The sequence below is a fragment of the Sus scrofa genome, chromosome 5, assembly GCF_000003025.6.
Source record: "Sus scrofa isolate TJ Tabasco breed Duroc chromosome 5, Sscrofa11.1, whole genome shotgun sequence".
In the NCBI taxonomy this organism is placed as follows: Eukaryota; Metazoa; Chordata; class Mammalia; order Artiodactyla; family Suidae; genus Sus; species Sus scrofa.
The window spans coordinates 18,617,173-18,637,557 of record NC_010447.5 but is presented as its reverse complement, the minus strand read 5'-3'; the positions used below and the strand labels follow the sequence as shown (position 1 = coordinate 18,637,557).

At 41.6% G+C, this 20,385-nt stretch overlaps 1 protein-coding gene across 2 annotated transcripts in view; it reads right to left on the bottom strand.

Moving 5' to 3' along the window:
- Positions 4,381 to 20,385, bottom strand: part of SP1 (Sp1 transcription factor) — a 44,415-nt gene continuing 28,410 nt past the window's right edge. For both annotated transcript variants that reach the window (XM_005652567.3, XM_005652569.3), the window contains exons 4-6: positions 12,120 to 12,288; positions 8,567 to 8,766; positions 4,381 to 8,155 (exon numbers count right to left, since the gene is read on the bottom strand). In XM_005652567.3, the coding sequence (XP_005652624.1) occupies positions 7,842 to 8,155; positions 8,567 to 8,766; positions 12,120 to 12,288 (683 nt within the window). In that variant the 3' untranslated portion in view covers positions 4,381 to 7,841. The remainder of the gene's footprint in view (positions 8,156 to 8,566; positions 8,767 to 12,119; positions 12,289 to 20,385) is intronic.

The following is a 20,385-nucleotide window of genomic DNA, read 5'->3' as shown; positions in this document are numbered from 1 at the left end:
CAGGGAGGCTGACCTCAAACACGCTCATAGGTCAACAAAAGGGAATCAAGGAGAGACTGGAGATAAAAGGAGAAAAAAAAAGCTATCGAAATAAAGAACAAAAAGGGGTTGCGGCTGGGCAGTAGCAAACCTGACTAGTATGCAAGAGAATGTGGTTCGATCCCTGGCCTCACTCAGTGCGTTAAAGATCTGGAGCTGCCAGGAGCTGTGGGGTAGGTTAGATGAGGCTCGGATACTGCGTTGCTGTGGTTGTGGTGCAAGCCGGCAGTTGCAACTCCCATTTGACCTCTAGCTGGGAACTTCCATACGCTGCACATTCAGCCCTAAAAAAAAGAAAAAGCAAGAACAAAAAGAAGTCAAAGGAAATAAGGTTGAGAGCACAAGTGGCAGGGTTGGCCTTGCAAAAGCAAAATATTTCTCTAAAAAGATAGAAGGGGTAAATTGGTATTGGTGAATAAATAGATCTTTGTTAGAAGAAAGTTTGAGGAAATTGATGCTTCCATTTTCTCTATGAAATTGGAAGAAAATCATCTGCTGAGAAATGGGGTCAGGATTGGGAAACCTGCAATTAATGGTATGTCTCACTTGCCAGACTCTGAACTACTTGATAGCAGGGCCTGTCTTGTTTTATTTTTTATTTATTTTTTTGTTTTTTTTTTGGGCTGTGCCAGCGGCATAAGGATATTCCCAGGCTAGGGGTCCAATCAGAGCTCTAGCTGCCAGCCTATGCCAGAGCCACAGCAACAGGGGATATCTGAGCTGTGTCTATGACCTACACCACAGCTCAGGGCAATGCCAGATCCCTAACCCACTGAGCAAGGCCAGGGATCAAACCCACAACCTCATGGTTCCTAGTCGGATTCGTTAACCACTGAGCCACGACGGGAACTCCTGCCTTGTTTTATTTTTTATCCACAACCTAGTACATAGTAAAGGCTTAATAAATGTTTATTGACTGAATAGTTGACACAACTTTTAAAGGCTCACTTAGGGCTGCCAAGCCAAAAAATAACCACCCCCCAAAAAACCCTAATAAAGTTAAATGTTAAAATGTAATATTGCTAATGGCTACATGAGGAAATCAAATGGCTGAGTGACTGTCAATGCTGACACAGGAAGTCAAATGTACAAAAATAATCAAGAATGTTTGTAGCTGTAGTATAAACAATCAACCAAGGACTCTTAGGTAGGAAGGGAAGTAAATCCATAGGTTGACAGGAAATTGGAAAGGCTGTCAGTAATTTCAGAAGGGGCCACAATCCAGATTCAATCATTCTAGACACAAGTTAATATTAACTGAATGTAAAATGTTGGAGCTAGGTCTTGGCTTTTAAGCATACTCTCCAATAAAATGAACAAAGCCTCCTTGGAGAAATGGCTGACCTCAAGCTGTGTTAGGCAAAATATAGATGGGCCTAAAGCAACTTGCGTATCAGAAAGTAAGAAAATGCTCAAAAAAGTAAAAGGATGTAGACATATCAAATGGACACAGAAGTCCACCTGATAGAGCTCCCAATGTCCAGAGCTGGAGTAAACAAAACAAAAAAAGTTGGGACAATTTGAGCAATAAAAATAATGTAGATTTGAATTATATCCCAACTATAAAATAAATACACGAGTACTTATTCAATAAGAATTTCCTCACAGAGGCTTAATTTCTACCAACCCCATTAAGGATGGGCTAGACTTTACTGACTTGCTTTCAAATAGGGAAAGAGAAAACAGTGAAGAAACCTGGCAAATACTACCTTAACCAGTGATGAAAGTTTTATCAGCAATATCATATGGCTATCACATACTCAATAGGATGTGATGAGAAGGCCATGTCCTGCCTGTGTGGTATTTTTTCCCAAAACCGTACAAGCTCAGTCTAAGAATGAGGAAAAAAATCAGACAAATTCAGATTGGGGGATATGCTACAGGACACATGGCCAATACTCCCAAAGACTGTCAAGGTCATGAAGAACAAGACTAAGAAACTGTCACAGAGATTAGGGAGATATATCCACTAAATGCAATGTGGTATCCTGAAACAGATTCTAGAATAGAAAAGGGACATCAATGGATGAAGCCCATAAAGTATGGGATTTAGCCCAAGTAATGTACAAGTGCCAGCTTCTTAGTTTTGACAATGCACTGTGGTGTTACCAATGGAGAGAAATGGGGAAGGGGCACATGGAAACCCCCTGTACTATCTTTGCAACTTTGACTTTAAAAATATTTCAAAATAGGGAGTTCTCCTCACAGCGCAGCATAAACAAACTTGCCTAGGAAACATGAGGTTGCAGGTTCAATCCCTGGCCTTGCTCAGTGGGTTAAGGATCTGGCATTGTCATGAGCTGTAGGTGTAGGTTGCAGATGTGGCTCGGATTCTGTGTTGCTGTTGCTGTGGCCAGCAGCTACAGCTCCAATCCGAACGCTATAGCCTGGGAACCTCCATATGCTGTGGGTATGGTTCTAAAAAGCCAAAAAAAAAAAAAAACCCAAAAAAAACCGTGCCCCTCCACATTTCTATGTTATCATGGCTCACTGAAACTGTTTACCTAGGAGTTAAGGGTAAGACAGCTTGTGCTGATTAACATGAATGTAACAACAGCGTAGCCGGAAACCTTTGTTGGGTTCATAACACAAAGTTATATATAACCACATTCTCCCCATTCCCAACCCTCTCAACACACCAGAGACATGGCTTTTTATTAAAAAAAACTTTTTTTTAATTGGTTTACAAAGGAGCTACAGACTACATTGAAACTAATCTTTGTACAAAAAAGGCAAAGAAAAAAAAAAAAGAAAAAGAAAAAGAAAAAAAAAAAAAGCCCCCAAACACCCAAAGACAAAAGGTAGGGGGAGAGACAAGGAAGGAAGATACAAAAGAGCAAGAAGAAACTAGGACAAGAGATTAGCATCATACATACATAAGATTGGGGGGGTGGGGGAAGAGCAAGAAAGATGAGAGCATAGTTAAAAATATTTCCCCACACAGCCCTGGTGATAATCGGATTGGAACCGACAACACACACAGTATGAGATTATTAAGAGGTTTAAAAAGGCAACAGTGGTATGGAGACTGGTTATTGCCAGTGTTAAGAGAGAAATAAACTTGTTTTAGGCACCAGAGACTGGAGCACTGCCTCCTCCTCCCAGAGGATGACAGACTCGGGAAGAGGAAGCAGGCCCTGGGGCAGCTGCCACTGGTGTGCGTAGGAGTCTCCTCAGGTCAATCTCAGCATCTTTTCCCCATCCTTCCCCCAAGTCTTTGTGCCCTAGACTCCAGGTGAGAGAGATGGGATGCCATTGAGAGAAGGGATGATCAGAAATATGAAGATTTGCCCTTGTGTACACTGTTCAAGAGCAGCTGCTTGGAAAATGGGGGGCCGGGTAGAGAATCTCATTCCTTTGTGGAGAAGGCACAGTGTAATTCCTGAAGGTGAGCTAGAGGAAAACACACACCACAGGAGAGGTATTGAGGGCCTCACCACCATGGGCAGCTGCAGCTTAACCCCATGGTATATGCTTGTTTTCCAGACACTGAGGGGAGCTGAGGGTCAGATCACCGCACCTCTTCTTAGCAGGGACAAGGCTAGGGTTGTTTGATAATGGGGAAAGGATGAAATAGGACAAAATACTCAGTTCTCTCAAATAAACATTGTGGAGGAAATCTTGGGTTTGGGGAAGTCAAACTGGAGAAGACTTAGGAGGGGAAATGAAGCCAGGGACTCCCATTTTTTTCCCCTTTCTCAGACTTCAATCTAAGGCAAGTGAGCTAAATCTGGAAGAGGGAGTAGGAATTTAAGCTTAAGGCTGCTTAATGTCCTCCTGGGGGCTGGTATTTAGGGAAGAGAGACAAAAGAAAAGAAATAGGTCAACCTCAAAGCTGGTCTGCTCATCCTCCTAGATGAGGTCTGTACCCCAGGAGTAGAGCCAAGAGAGGCACCAGAAAGAGCACAAGCTCCTAAACACAAGTAATAACCTACCCATATTTTATCAGCAGTTTTCAAAAGCAATGTTTTCCGGGGTTGGAGAAGTGCCATATCCTCCTCCCTTTTCCCAAAGCTACTGCTGCCACCTTTCATCCTTTCATATAAGTTACTGGCTCTCTTCTAAGGGAGATGAAACTCAGATTTCACATTTCTCCTCCCAACTGCAAGAGGCTACCCAGCTTTGAAAAGGGGGAAGAAGAGCTATGCAAAGGGCCCCTCACTTGAGGCAGCTAGACTATCCTCATTTCCTTGGTACCTGGATCAGGACTCCTTTGATCTGATCACAAGGTCCAAAAGGCATCAGGGTACTTACAATTGAATGAAAACTTGAAGCAAGTAGCACCAGGGCTCCCCCAAAGCATAACAGGGGCCTGATTAATACCCCCAGAAGAACCCCTCAAAAAGTATATAAATTTATTGCGTCCTAGCAAAGATCTGCAGCTTCCAGTATTCACACAATGTGAAGATATTAACAATACAAAATATATTCTGAAAGTCAAACATCTGCAGTTCATAGTGCTTTCTCAGATTTGTTAAAAAAATACAATGCTTAGTTTCCTATATAGGATATACAAAAGCAAAAAATATATATATATGTATATAGTAGAAATAAATCAATCAGCCATAGTAATTTACAGCTTTTGTCTCTAACCCTCCCCCAATCACAATCTTTACCCCACACTTCAGTTTATACTTTCTGGGATCAAGAGTTCTATTTCTTCTGAACCAGGCTGAGAACACCCACAAACAGGGTGCCAACTAGGGGTCCCTGAAGGAAGATGGTGTGGGTTATTACTGCTCTGGGTAAAAAGTGAGACAGTCAAATGATAAGCAGATGAATGTGAACGGGCAACCCGAAGGGACAAGGGAATAATATTACCACTCCCTGGCAGCCCCCACCCTACAAGGTTTGATCATTAAAAAATTTAAAAAGCAACTCATGAAAAAAACTAGAATCAATATTCCTGTCAGTTACATTAATTTCTTCTGGCAAAAAGTTCAGAGAAAGGGACTTTCAGCAATAAGCTCCAGACTCAAGGAATGTAGGCTCCTAATGTCCCGTGGAAAAGAATGAGTGGTTTACTGCTGCTGGGAGACAAAAGCAGAAGCTGCTTCAGTTTTAGGGCCAAACAAGATACTGGGATCTGGAGCTTCCTAGGTGAGAGAGAAACAGGGCAAGTGGAAAGAACTGGCTATAAATTTGCTTGTGCTAATGAAGGGAGGTGAGGGTAAACCAGCATTCCATCCCAGAAAAAAACATCATCAAAAACCTTCTAAAAGTTTGTAGGCTTCAGCATCATTGAGCTAGTTTATTCTAACAATTCCATACTGGGGAAGAGTCCATTCCTTGAAATGCTCTAGCAAAATCCTGCACACTCCAGTGAGTTATCCTGCCCCTTTCCTCCAGGAGATGCCTATGTACATGATTACAGACATAAAATAACAGGTTCTGAGTCCTGCCTTTCATTGGGAATAAAGGCGGTGATAAGTGGCTGGGCACGGATGACTTTTACTTCAGTATTAAGAGAATCTGATCTGGGGAAAGTTCCTTGCAATAGTTCCTGAGTGTTAAAAACAGTATTAAGTCTGCAGAGAAAGGACCAAATGGAGTGAACATTTGTTTAGAATATTAAGTTACTGTATTTTAGGTTAAACAACAACACAAACTTTCCCAAACCCTAATTTGGATAGATTTCATATAAAATATATAGTAGAATCATAGCATCATCTATTTGTAGTCAAGATAAAAAGATTTATGAAGGAACTAGGACTCTGCTATAGATCTGGATGTTAGTTTCACTTTCAAACACAAAAATAGTTTCTTCTTTTAAAAGTGCAGTAGAATACCCCCCATTCATAATTGTAACTCATTTAGCATAAGCAAAGAAATGACCTCAGGAACATACCCAGGTTTTAAGATAGATTTCTAGGTAATGGGCCTGAAAGGCATTTTGATCTGAATTTGATTTATTTTCCAACAATTTCAAATATAATTTCTTATCTGTGTGTAGATATATACAGGCACAAACACACATTCACACACAGTCATACACAAACAGTTCACTTTCTATCAGATCAGGGTAATTTTTTATTGCAGGTCTCTCATAGTATTGGCTAACAGAAAACCTACCCCCAACCTAACAGATTACACACATACACACAGCCATTTCCACACTTCCTCACAGTGAAAAGCTCTCTGACAAGATACCAGAAGGTCGAGAGAGACAATGTTTTAATGGCTGGGCCTTGAGGACAACTCTGGTTGCATTTAAATCTCAGTGCCAAATGCACTAAGAGTTCCCTGCCGCTATAATTTTTGGATCAGTCTCTTCAGAAATCAGGCCACGAAGAAAGCAGGATGGTTTTTCCTGATCTCTCCTATAAACCCCAGTGGTAAGACAAGATTTCTTTTTGTTCTGGGCTATCATTCCCATGATCGTGTGTGCACTCTTTTCCCTTAGGAACCACCCAAGGAAGAATTAAGGGAAAAGATCAAAGAACTGCCTTGCCACTGGTACATGCTCTGGAGTTCTGCAGAATGGAAGTCCAGAACAGGTTCATTGGCTGATGCTCCTTAATAACATAATGGGAAAGAAACTATTGGGGATGTTCAAGAGAGGAAGTGTATTTCCTTTCAGAATGTGAACTCAGAAGCCCACATAACAAAGCTTAGAGCTACCCTGGAAGACAGCTGTACAAAGGTCCAAATACTCCACTAACTCCTGGCCTGGACCACTTGAGTTACTTCCACTTCTGAGCCCATCATTTTCCTACTGAAAGCCCCTACTTATTATTTGACCATCTTTTCTCAGTTTATACAAACTGATCCCAGATGATAACCTTCAAAGGGTCTCTTGTATAATCCCATAGAAAGACTTCTGATTCTTGTTGCTTAGAGCAGCTAATGAAGAGAGAGGTGCCTTTGACTCTCCAGCGCCAAGAGGGTGCCTGCGTCAGTAGTATTTTGAACACTCTCTTCAGAGCTACCTCAAGCATCCGCCTGAGCTTCAAGGATTCTCCATTCTGCTGCTGGGACTAAGGACTTTAAAAGAATGACAGAAGTGCCTCATCCAGGGACTACTACCAAAAACAAAACATGAAGTGATCAGGTGAGAGAAGGGGAGACAGAAAGGGTTGAGTCAAGAAAGGAGTGCAAGAAGCTGATCCCAAATTAAAAGACAAAATTAAGAAAAGAAAAAAATATTATGTATGTATATATAAACTAAAAGCAGAGCATATAAATGCTTAATCTGGTGGGAAGCCAAGACAACATCTGTAGAAAATCTTGATGTGTCACAACAAGGCTCAGCCATAAGGAAATAAGGCAATATAAAAAAAAAAAAAATGACCAAGGTATTTTGGTCACAGAATGGTCTCCTTCCTCCTCCCAGCCAACCCCTGCAAATGCATCTCTATATATCTTTTATATATATATATATATATATATAATATAGAATCTGTTTTTTGTTAAAAAGTATTTCAATGATCATATATATTTATCAAGGCATGATGGCTTTAGGAAAGGGGGGATCCATCATGGGGGAGCTGAGAAGGGAAATGCAGGACGGGGAGGCTGGGGTAAGAAGTGTTAAGAAACTGTCTGGGGTCAAACAAATGCTCATCAAAGGGTGGCACCAACAGAATTTTCACTAATGTTTCCCACTTCAAGGAGGTATTGATGATATAGGTGGGTGCCAGGACCCCATCTCTTCTCTTGTAGCCCTCCCCCAATTCTTCCCACCACCATGCATTTTTAATGCCTCATGGCTCGCTCTCCCACATGTCTCTTGGACCCAAGCTACCTTGCATCCCAGGGTTGATGGGTATGGCCCATATGTCTCTAGCCCTGGGTGCCTGATCTCAGAAGCCATTGCCACTGATATTAATGGACTGCAGATCCGCCACCTGCATGACGTTGATGCCACTGTTGGCAAGACGGGCAATACCCTCTGGACAGATGGCCTCCATGGCTACCATGTTGGTAGTAATAAGGGCTGAAGGGGTGGCAGTGCCGCTGCCTTCCGAACCTGCCCCACTGTCCAGGGGCAAAGTGCCCACACTTAGGGCTACACCTGGGCCTCCTTTCTTATTCTGGTGGGTCTTGATATGCTTTGACAGGTGGTCACTTCTCATGAAGCGCTTGGGACACTCAGGGCAGGCAAATTTCTTCTCACCTAGGTAAAAGAAGAGAATGAAGAAACTGACATCTCAGGAAGTAGGGGTACCTTCTATTCACTGCTTTCAAACTATACAATGTAGAATAAGGCTAATCTTGGTGATTGAAAACAAGAAAATCTGGTGAATATCTTCTGCCTTTGGCGGGGGGGACAACAAATAGGTAATGGTTGGGGAGTACTCAGAAAGGAAGGAATAATGCAGAAAAGTAAGGCAGTACTTTTAAAACCCCCAGTCAAAAACTAGCTCTTTCCTTCTTAAAGGTTTTCCAAATTAACTCCAACACCCTATGTGATCCATACATTCAGTTTCAAACATGAGTTGCTCAGAAATTTTAGTTATTTCATAGGTAAATTTGGTGTTTTTCTCTTGTCTATTACTACTTTTCCCTTTCCCAAATTCCTGCTCACCTGTGTGTGTGCGTTTATGCCTCTGTAACTCATCCGAACGTGTGAAGCGTTTCCCACAGTATGACCAGGTACACATGAATGGTCTCTCGCCTGTATGCCAGCGCAAGTGTGCCCGTAGGTGTGAGGTCTTGCCATATACTTTGCCACAACCTTGCATGTGGCAAATGTGCTGTTTCTTTTTGCCAGGATCCCCGGAGCCCCTGAAAGTGAGAACATAATTACTCATCATTCATTCTAGAGACAAAAAATAATCACAAAGTATCCACAGTAATTACTAGGTCTACTCAAAACTAACGCAAATCTTTTTTTTGTTTTTAATTTTTTTTTTTTTTTTTTTTTTTTTTTTTTGTCTTTTTGCCATTTCTTGGGCCGCTCCCGCGGCATATGGAGGTTCCCAGGCTAGGGGTTTAATCAGAGCTGTAGTTGCCAGCTTATGCCAGAGCCACAGCAACGCAGGATCCGAGCCGAGTCTGCGACCTACACCACAGCTCACGGCAACGCCAGATCGTTAACCCCCTGAGCAAGGGCAGGGACCGAACCCGCAACCTCATGGTTCCTAGTCGGATTCGTTAACCACTGCGCCACGACGGGAACTCCTTTTTTTTTTAATTTTTAAATTAAAAATTTAATTAGACAGGAACTCTAAAATTTTTGGTCACAACCATAGCATGTGGAAGTTCTTGGATCAGGGATCAAACCCACGCCACAGCAGTGGCAATACTGGATCCCCAACCCGCTGCACCACCAGAGAACTCCTGAACTTATTTTTACTTTTTAAATTTTTTTTAATTTTTCTTTTTTGCCATTTCTTGGGCTGCTCCCATGGCATAGGAAGTTCCCAGGCTAGGGGTCTAATCAGAGCTGGAGCCACCAGCCTATGCCAGACCCACAGCAACACGTGATCTGTGCTAAGTCTGCAACATACACCACAGCTCATGGCAACGCCGGATCCTTAACCCACTGAGCAAGGCCAGGGATCAAACCTGCAACCTCATGGTTCCTAGTCGGATTTGTTAACCACAGAGCCACGACAGGAATTCCCTGAACTTATTTTTAAAAAAGTCTTCTTAGATGGAGTTCCTGTTGTGGCGCAACCGAAATGCATACAACTAGGAACCATGAAGTTGTGGGTTCAATCCCTGGCCTTCCTCAGTTGGGTTGAGGATCTGGCACTGCTGTGAGCTGCGCTGTAGGTCACAGATGAAGCTCAGATTCCGAGTTGCTGTGGCTATGGTGTAGGCCAGCAGCTGAAGCTCTGATTTGACCCCTAGCCTGGGAACCTCCATATGCCTCCAGTGCGGCCCTAAAAAGCAAAAAAAAAAAAAAAAAAAAAAAAAATCTTCTTAGAGTTGTTCCTACTACTATGGTAATACAGTGGGTTAAGGACCCAGTGTTGCTGCAACCCTGGCATAAGCTGCAGCTGCAGATCAGATTCAAACCCTGGCCCTGGAAACTTCCAGATGCTGCCGGTGAAGCCAATAAAAAGGGCAAATCTTTAGTCAATTCTAATGTTTGAAGAGATAATCATTCTCGCAGTAATTTGTAAAATGTAAGGCGTTTTCTTGCATTTTTCTGTGGCTGTGGTGTAAGCCGGCAGTTGAAGCTCCAATTCAACCCCTAGCCTGGGAACTTCCATGTGCGGCCCTAAAAAGAAAAAAAAAAAAAAATCCATAGATTTCAGAAGATGGTGAAATATCAGAGACTTCAGTGGAAGAGGAAGATGGAATGGATAGACAGAAGAAATAAGGACTCTAACTAATTCAAGGCATACAAAAAAATATTCCTTATATGGAGCAAATTTTGAGAAACTTAAATTGCAAAATGTTTTTCCAAATCAATTTGTACCATGTGTGATCCATTAGTGGGCAATGGAGATTTCCAAGAGGGACTTTTCTAGGGTTCTAATAGCACATATTAGTGGGGGTGGGGGGGAACCATAACGGAAATGACATCACACTTAGGTGCAAATCAGAAAGCTTCCTTCTAATTTCTAAAACATTTAAATCCACTCTAGGCTTTGTTAGAGTGAAACTCCATTGTACTTCCTGCTTTTGATACAGGTTTTTCCTGTAATGTAGGGTAACTACAAATAATTCAAATTATGTTTTTTGTTTTGGTACATTTCTTATTTTTGTGATTTTGTGTGTGGTTGTGTCTTTTCTAGGGCTGCACCCTGGGCATATGGAGGTTTCCAGGGCAGGGGTCTAATTGGAGCTGTAGCTGCTGGCCTACATCACAGCTCACAGCAACACCGGATCCTTAACCCACTGAGCGAGGTCAGGGATCGAACCTGAAACCTTATGGTTCCTAATTGGATTCGTTAACCACTGAGCCACAAAGGGAACTCCGTTTTGGGGATTTTTAAGGGGACAAAATTTTTTTTTTTTAAATAAGCAGATTTAAGTTTCTTTTTTTTTGTCTTTTGAGGGCCGAACCAGCGGTGTATAGAGGTTCCCAGGCTAGGGGTCTATTTGGAACTGTAGCTGCCGGCCTACGCCACAGCCACAGCAACACCAGATCTGAGCTGCATCTGCGACCTACACCACAGCTCATAGCAACACCGGATCCTTAACCCTCTGAGCAAGGCCAGGGATCGAATCTGCAACCTCATGGTTCCTAGTCGGATTCGTTTCCACTGCGCCATGATGAGAACTCCTTAATGGGATAAAATTTTAACAGATTTTTTTCAAAGGCATTTAAATAACTATGTGACTTTTAACTCTCAAAATCAGTGACCTGAAGGAAAAGAATGTCACGTGGAACTCTCCATTGATAATACTGAATAGCTGGTACCCTAATGAGATATTTGTCAAAACTCTACTCTGTAGAACATTAGATTTCCTGATGGAAGAATTTTCACCTGGAATAAGGATTTTTATCTATTTTGAGAGAAAACAAGAATTGGAAAACATGATTTTCACAAGGCCACTGTAAAAAATCATTACAGTAGGTATGTTTCTTTTTCTTTACAAGGTTGTTCTACAAGCTGCTTTGTTAAAACTATCTCAAAACAAACATATGGTAACAATCACCTGACTTCTATATCTCTAGGACCAAGCAGGCACCTAGGAAGGCTCAGAGTCTTAGAGTTGATGAAAAGAATCAAAGCTGGAACCAAAACACAATATATTATCTAATCAAATGTACTGTACCATCTCTGATTCCTCTGCAACACTGCCAAGTCTTAAAAAAAAAAAAAAAAAAAAAAAGAGAAGGAGTTCCTGTCGTGGCGCAGTGGTTAACGAATCCAACTAGGAACTATGAGGTTGCGGGTTCGATCCCTGCCCTTGCTCAGTGGGTTAACGATCCAGCGTTGCCGTGAGCTGTGGTGTAGGTTGCAGACGTGGCTCGGATCCCGCGTTGCTGTGGCTCTGGCGTAGGCCGGTGGCTGCAGCTCTGATTCGACCCCTAGCCTGGGAACCTCCATATGCCGCGGGAGCGGCCCAAGAAATAGCAAAAAAAGACAAAAAATAAAAAAAAAAGCCTATTTTTCCTTCCAAATCTATTAATTTTTCTTCTTCATACTATTAAGAGATTGGCTGGGTCAACCTACCTTCCTTCACTATCTTTACAGTAGGGGCAGGTACATGCTTCCCGTCGGGTCCTCCGACCAGCTTGAGGTTGGGGATCTGGGCTGTTCTCTCCTTCCTCTCCACCTGCTGGGTCATCATGTATTCCATCACCACCAGCCCCATGGAGGCCAAGTTGAGCTCCATGATCACCTGAAATTAACAGAGTAAAGGGTCAAGGTGGGAAGTAGGGGAGGTCATCACAGCTGCAGGTATCTCAGCGACACTTCACTTTTACAGCATTATTTCTTCAAAGCTTTGAAGTCACATCCACTGACATTGCTCATAATTGAAATTTAAAGAACTGGCACTGAAGAGACAAAGAGCCAATAAGTATACGGAAAACATGTTCATTCTCACTCAAGTTTTCTTTTTTTCATGGCTATACCTGTGGCATATGGAAGTTCCTGGGTCAGGGATCAAATATGAGCTACAGCTGTGACCTACGCCACAGGATCGTTTAACCCACTGTGCGAGGTTGGGGATTGAACCTGGGCTTCCACAGCAGCCTGAGCTGCTGCTGTTGGATTCTCAACCTACTGCAGCACACAGCAGAAACTCCCTCACTTCATTTTTAAAAATTATTGTTAATTAATTAATTAATTAATTAATTTCCCTTTTTTTAGGGCTGCATCTGCAGCATGTGGAAGTTCCCGGGGTACGGGTCAAATTGGAGCTGCAGCTGCCACCTATGCCACAACCACAGCCACACTAGATCCAAAACACACCTGCAATCTACACTGTAGCTTACAGTAATGCCAGATGCTTAACCTACTGAGCAAGGCCAGGGATCGAACCCATGTCTCACAGATACCAGTTGGGTTCGTTATTGCTGAGCCATGATGGGAACTCCAATTAGTACCTTTTTAAAGGCCTATTTGGCAATAACATCACAAATTTAAATGCATATTTTCAAAGTAATTTCACTTTGAATTAGCAATGTCTTATGGATAGATTCCTAGGTCACACAAAGATATGTGAAAATGATGACAGTTTTACAAGAAAAAACTGGAAAAAATAAAAAATGTACACCATTGAGGAACTAGTTAAGTAAATTATGATAAACTTATGCAATGGACTACTATACATACATTAAGAGAATGAGATAAAGTTATGCACTATTCTCTTATTCAGGGAGTTCCCTAGTGGCCTAGTGGTTAAAGATTAGGCATTGTTAATGCTATGGCTTGGGTTCAATCCCTGGCCAGGAAGTTCCACATGTCATGGGCAGGGCCAAAAAAAAAATAAGAAAAAGACTTTAAGGGGAAAATTTTGGAAATGAGCACAAAATTGTGCAGACTATTCAGCAGGAAATAGTACGTGTGTAATATAAATTTAGACACAGGAGAAAAAGGAAAGATCTGAGGTCAAAGTTAATTCTTTTTTTGTCTTTTTAGGGCCACACCCATGGCATATGGAGACTCTCAGTCTAGGGGTCATACTGGAGTTGTAGCCTCTGGCCTACACCACAGCCACAGTAACGCCAGATCCGAGCTGAGTCTGCAACCTACACCACAGCTCAGGGCAGTACCAGATCCTTAACCCACTGAGTGAGGCCAGGGATTGAACCTGTGTGCTCATGGATACCAGTCAGATTCGTTTCCAATGAGCCACAATGGGAACTCCCAAGGTTAATTTTTTTTTTTTTTTTTGCTTTTTAGGGCTGCACCCTCAGCATATGGAGGTTCCCAGGCTAGGGGTCGAATCAGAGCTGGAGCTGCCAGCCTACACCAGGCCACAGCAATGCAGGTTCCAAGGCGAGTCTGTGACCTACACCACAGCTCACAGCAACGCGGGATCATTATCCCACTGAGCGAGGCCAAGGATCAAACCCCCAACCTCATGGTACCTAGTCAGATTCGTTTCTGCTGAGCCACAAAGAGAACTCCAGGGCAGTGTTTTTCAAACTTCATAAACTTGTAACCCACAGTAAAATACATTTGACATTGTAATCTAGTACATACACATAAAACTGAAACAAAGGTTTCATTAAAAAAAATGCATACCCTTACACTAAGCAGCATATATTGAAATTTTCTAGACTCCAGTGACAACGTCACATCCTTAACTGCTAGGCCATCAGGGAACTCCTAGACTCTACATTTTTTTCCCTTAATGCTGGTCATGACCCAGTATACTGACTTTATGAATTACTAATGGGTCACACTTGATATTTTCAAATAGCATTCTAGATAAAAAGATAAAAGCCATGTTTTCAAGGAATAGATAACATTTTCCTCAAGCTTTCAAATCTATCAACAGTATTTACAGTATTTTCAACAGTATTTACAACAGCTTTCAAATCTATCAACAGTATTCTAGACAAAAAGATAAAAGCCATGTTTTCAAAGAATGACAACATTCTCCTCAAGCTTTCAAATCTATCAACAGTATTTGCAAGGTGCAATGACTCTACTCATATTTAAGATTCCAGCAGTTCCCTGGTGGCTCAGTGGAAATGAATCTGACTAGGAACCATGCATGAGGCTTTGGGTTCAATCCCTGGCCTCGCTCAGTGGGTTAAGGATACGACATTGCCGTGGGCTGTGGTGTAGGTCGCAGACGTGGCTTGGATCTGGCATTGCTGTGGCTGTGGCTGTGGCCTGCAGTTCTAATAGCTCTGATTAGACCCCTGGCTTGGAAACCTCCATATGCCTCGTATTTGGCCCTAAAAAGCCAAAAAAAAAAAAAAAAAAAAAAAATCCAGTAAACGCAAAGTGTTGAATTGGCCTGCTCTGTTTTATCTATTTTATAAAGAAGGAAACAAAATAAATGGGGTAGGTCAGACTTAAACACCTAGAAACCTAGGCTCTTGTACTTTATCTCAACTCTTTTCAACTCACTGACATAATTTTGAGTTATACTACCTAATAAGCAGCTCTCCTTGTGCTTCCAACATAATTTTGAGTTGCTATATCTAACAAGCAGCTCTTGTGTTTTTCCCTACTCTACCACTTCTAAGCATCAGCCTATGGGATTAAAATAAATTTACTTTGAATATTTTGAGATTTTCATGATACTGGCAGAACTAAAACTGGGAAGTACTGGAGTACAGCTTAAGAACATGTTTTAGATTAAGACAGACCTAGATATGAGTCCCTGTAGTACAATCTGATTAGCTTTCTGATACTGATCAAGTAACTTCTCTAGGTATCAATTTCTCTGTCAGTAAAATTAGGATGAAATATTATCAAATCTCAAAGTTATTGTGAAAAACAGGAGTTCCCGTTCGTGGCTCAGTGGTTAACGAATCTGACTAGGAACCATGAGGTTTCGGGTTCGATCCCTGGCCTCGCTTAGTGGGTTAAGGATCCAGTGTTGCCGTGAGCTGTGGCGTAGGCCGGCAGCTACAGCTCCAATTAGACCCCTAGCCTGGGAACCTCCATATGCCACAGGAGCAGCCCTAGAAAAGGCAAAAATACAAACAAAACAAAACAAACAAAAAAAAAGTTATTGTGAAAAACAAATGAAATAATATATGTAAGGTGCTTAGCATAGTATCTGTCACATAGCAAACATTTACCCCATCGCAGCTGCTACCATTAGGAAAATACTTTGTGGGAAAACCAAAGCGAGAAATCATGGAATAAGATATACACCAATATTTTGTTTAATCATTCCACCTTTAAAATTATGTATTGAGAGTTCTCCTGTGGTATAGTGGGTTAAGGACCTGGTATTGTCACTGCAATGGCTTGGGTCACTGCCGTGGCACAGGTTCAATCTCTGGCCTGGAAACTTCCACATGCCATGGATGCCACAAAAAACAAAACAAAACAAAAAAAAACAAACAAACAAACAGAAAAACCCCTGTAACTGAGGAGTTCCCGTCATGGTTCAGTGGTTAACAAATCTGACTAGTATCCATGAGGATGCAGGTTTGATCCCTGGCTTTGCTCGGTAGGTTAAGGATCCAGGCGTTACTGTGAGCTATGGTGTAGGTCACAGACACGGCTTGGACTGGACCCCCAGTCTGGGAACCTCCAACATATGCCAAGAGTGCGGCCCTAAAAAAAAAAAAAAAAAACCAAAACAAACGATCAAACAAACACAAAAACCAAAAACCAAAAAACTCTGAGTGGAAACTCCCCCTAGTGGGGATGGAGAATTTATCATCTAAAAGAAGCCCAAATTGCTTAGCAGACAAGACAGGATGCTAGTTAGTATTGCCAGTGGTTACATAACAAAAACTACCTTCAGAAATTTATGAAAACGTAGATTCAGCTATGTTAACAGGTTTTTAGAAACAAGACAAAACTGTGGTGTATATAAGCAAGTAATTTTCTTTGATTTATTTTCCAAGCTAATCTATTAAAATTTGAGAAGCAATTTATTAATTCCTGAAGTTCTCACTTATCCCAACTGGATTGAGACAAACCCACCTCCATTTTTATGGAAACATTCAGAGTAACATTCAGGATAGATATAATTCAGTAAATAGGACGACAAAGAAATATAAGACATCAGGACTACTAAAATTAAATTTCTAACCGTATTTCAAATTCTTATGGTCAAAATTTCTATCTTCAGGGAGTTCCCGTCTTGGCACAGCGGAAACGAATCTGATTAGGAACCATGAGGTTGCAGGTTTGATCCCTGGCCTTGCTCAGTGAGTTAAGGATCCGGCATTGCTGTGAGTTGTGGTGTAGGTCGCAGACACAGCTCGGATCTGGTGTTGCTGTGGCTCTGGTGTAGGCCGGCAGCAACAGTTCCGATTTGACCCCTAGCCTGGGAACCTCCATATGCCATGGGTGCAGCCCTAAAAAGACAAAAGACCAAAAAAAAAAAAGTGTGTAACTGCCATAGACCCCCAAGATGGCACCCCCAAGATGATTTCAATTTTTTTAATAATATGAAAACTGAGAATTGGGTTAGAGAAAATGAACAATATTGAATTTTATTTAACAAAAAGGAGAGAGAAAATGTCAACAAAGCATGAACTTCAGACCAGAATCTCTTTCCGGTCTCTTAATAACAGTTTTAGAAAAAGAACAACTTCATCTTAAAATGTAGGACTGGTTAAGCAATGAAATAAATTAAAGATTTTCCTTTCCATGATTAAAATAACTAGCAAACCAAAGGCACAGTTTAATAACAGTCTTGCTGAACCCAGTGGTTGCCTCTAGCATCAGTTTCTGAAATAGCTATGGCAGTTACACACTTTTTTAGTTTCCTCAAAGTGAAGAAGTGTGCTGAAGTCATGAACTTTCAAGACCACCACATGGTAACTCAAACATCCTATTATTCTCCGAGAAAAACTTGAGTAATACTAAAATAAGATGAAATAACTTTTTCAGTAACTTTCAAAAAGGTGGTTACCATACACTTCTCTACTCTGAAGTGATTTTGGGAACATTTTGTTCTTTAATTCATTAAATATTGATACAGTAAGACTGAATTTTAAACTATACCTATATTAAGCACACACTGGGTTTTCTGAATATGTTTCATTTTATAAAACAGATATAATTCAAAGAAGTGTATCTAAAGCCACCAAGGGAGTTCCCGTCATGGCTCAGTGGTTAATGAATCCAACTAGGGACCAGGGGTTGCGGGTTCGATCCCTGGCCTCGCTCAGTGGGTTGAGGATCTGGCGATGCCATGAGCGCAGATGCGGCTTGGATCTGGCATTGCTGTGGCTCTGTTGTAGGCCAGCAGCTGTAGCTCTGATTAGACCCCTAGCCTGGGAACCTCCATATGCCACGGGTATGGCCCTAAAAAAGACAAAAAAAAAAAAAAAGAAAAGAAAAAGAAAAAATTAAACAAATTAAAAATTAAAGCCACAAAGTACTTGTGTGTTTTCAGCTATATTGAAACAGAATACATGAGGAACAGGCTATTCAGAATATGGCCTTAAATCAAGAAATAAAAATCTTGGAGTACCTGTTGTTGTGCATTAGAAATGAATCAGACTAGGAACCATGAGGATGTGGGTTTGATCCCTGGCCTTGCTCAGTAGGTTAAGGATCTGGCACTACTGTGAGCTGTGGTGTAGGTCACAGAGGCAGTGGTGTAGGTCACAGAGGCAGCTGCATCCCACACTGCTGTGGCTGTAGTGTAGGCCAGTGGCTACAGCTCCAATTAGACCCCTAGCCTAGGAACCTCCATGTGCCGAGGGTATAGCCCTAAAAAGCAAAAGTCTCTAGTAACAGAAACTGATGGTTCATAACACTTCATATTTTTAAATAATAATAATATCATTAATCTGGTTTCCCAGTACAAAGTGAATTAGAGGTAGTAAATTAGAAAAAAAGGAATAGAAGAACTGTACCTTTAACGGCACAAAAACTGACAAGTGGATATATGGCCCACAAATTCATCCCTACATTGACTATCGGCTTTATCTCCATTTCCTCATACTTATCAGCTAAGAGTAGAACCCCTTCCCAGTTTTGGTTACTGTTCTAGATGTTTCTCCAGTGAATACCTGTTGGTGATTTAGATTCACCTGTATTCGGGTCCATCAGAAGTCTTGCAAGGCCTGCCTTCCCTCTGCTTCCTTCCCTTCACAACTGCCAATAAATACAGATCTTACACTTTGTTCCCACCATTTTATAGTTCATTGTAGAATTTTTGGTTTTGCTGTCCTAATTTCTCTAGTTATTGTAATTTTTTGTTCTAGAACAATTTTCGATTTATAGAAATGTAAAGATAGAAAGTCCTTTTATATTCTTTTTTTTTTTTTTTTTTTTTTTGGTCTTTTGTCTTTTTAGAGCTGCACCTGTGGCATATGGAGGTTCTCAGACTAGGGGTCAAATTGGAGCTGTAGCCAGCTGCCAGCCTACACCACAGCCACAGCAACACCAGATCCGAGCCACATCTGCAACCTACACCACAGCTCACGGCAATGCTGGATCCATCACCCACTAAGTGAGACCAGGGATGGAACCTGTGTGCTCATGGATACTAGTCAGGTTCATTAACCAATGAGTCATGACAGGAACTCCAAAAACTCTTATATATTCTTCATCCAGCTTTCCTTAACGTCAACTTCTTATACAACTAAGGTACATTAGTCAAAACCAATAAATTAACATTGGTACAGTAGTGGTAATTAAACTACAGACTTTTGGGAGTTCCCTTCATGGCTCAGCGGTTAACGAACCCAACTAGGATCCATGAGGATGCGGCTTTGATTCCTGGCCTCACCCAGTATTGCCACGAGCTGTGGTGTAGGTCACAGATGCAGCTCTTATCCCATGTTGCTGCAGCTGTGGTGTAGGCTGGCAGCTGTAGCTCTGATTCAACCCCTAGACTGGGAACTTCCATATGTGGTGGCCGTGGCCCTAAAAAGAAAAAGAAAAAAAAAAAAAAAAAAACAAAACGACAAAAAAAACCCTACAGACTTTTGAGTTTCATCAGTTTTTCACTAACGTCCTTACTCTCTTCCAGGACCTCATCCATGATGCCAAGTTGCATTTAGGCCCCTCCCATCTGTGATAGTGTCTCAGCCTTGACAGTTTGTTGTTGTTATTGTTGTTTTGCTTTATAGGGTTGTACCTGCAGCATATGGAGTTCCCAGGCTAGGGGCCCAATTGGAGCTGCAGCTGCTGGCCTATACCACAGCCACAGCAATGCAGGATCCATGCCCTATCAGTGACCCACGCCACAGTTCACAGCAACGCCAGATCCTTAACCCACTGAGCAAGGCCAGGTATCAAACCTGCAACCTCATGGTTCCTAGTCAGATTCGTTAACCATTGAGCCATGACCACCAATGTCTTTTTTTTTCTTTTTTCTTTTTTTTTAGGGCTGCACTCGAGGAACATGGAGATTCCCAGGCTAGGGGTCAAATTGAAGCTGTAGCTGCTGGCCTATGCCACAGCCACGCCAGATCTAAGCTGTGTTTGCAACCTACATCACAGCTCACAGCAATGTTGGATCCTTAACCCACTGAGCAAGGCCAGGGATCGAACCTGCATCCTCATGGATACTAGGTATCTAGTCAGATTCGTTTCTGCTGAGCCATGACGGGAATTCTGAATGTCCCACAATTTAGATTTGTTTGATGTTTTCTCATTAGACTAGAGTTATGGGTTTTGAAGAATAACATAAATGAAACGCCCTTCTTATCATGCATTTTATGAAGAGTTACTTGGTATCAACATACTCTATTTTTAGGAGGGCGATCTAGGAAGATTTAAAAAGATTGGCTGCCACAATTATTTTACCACAGTTTTCAGCAAATAATTTTTTGAAAGCTTTTTTTTTTTTTTTTTTTTTTCATTTTTGTCCACACCCGTGGGATAT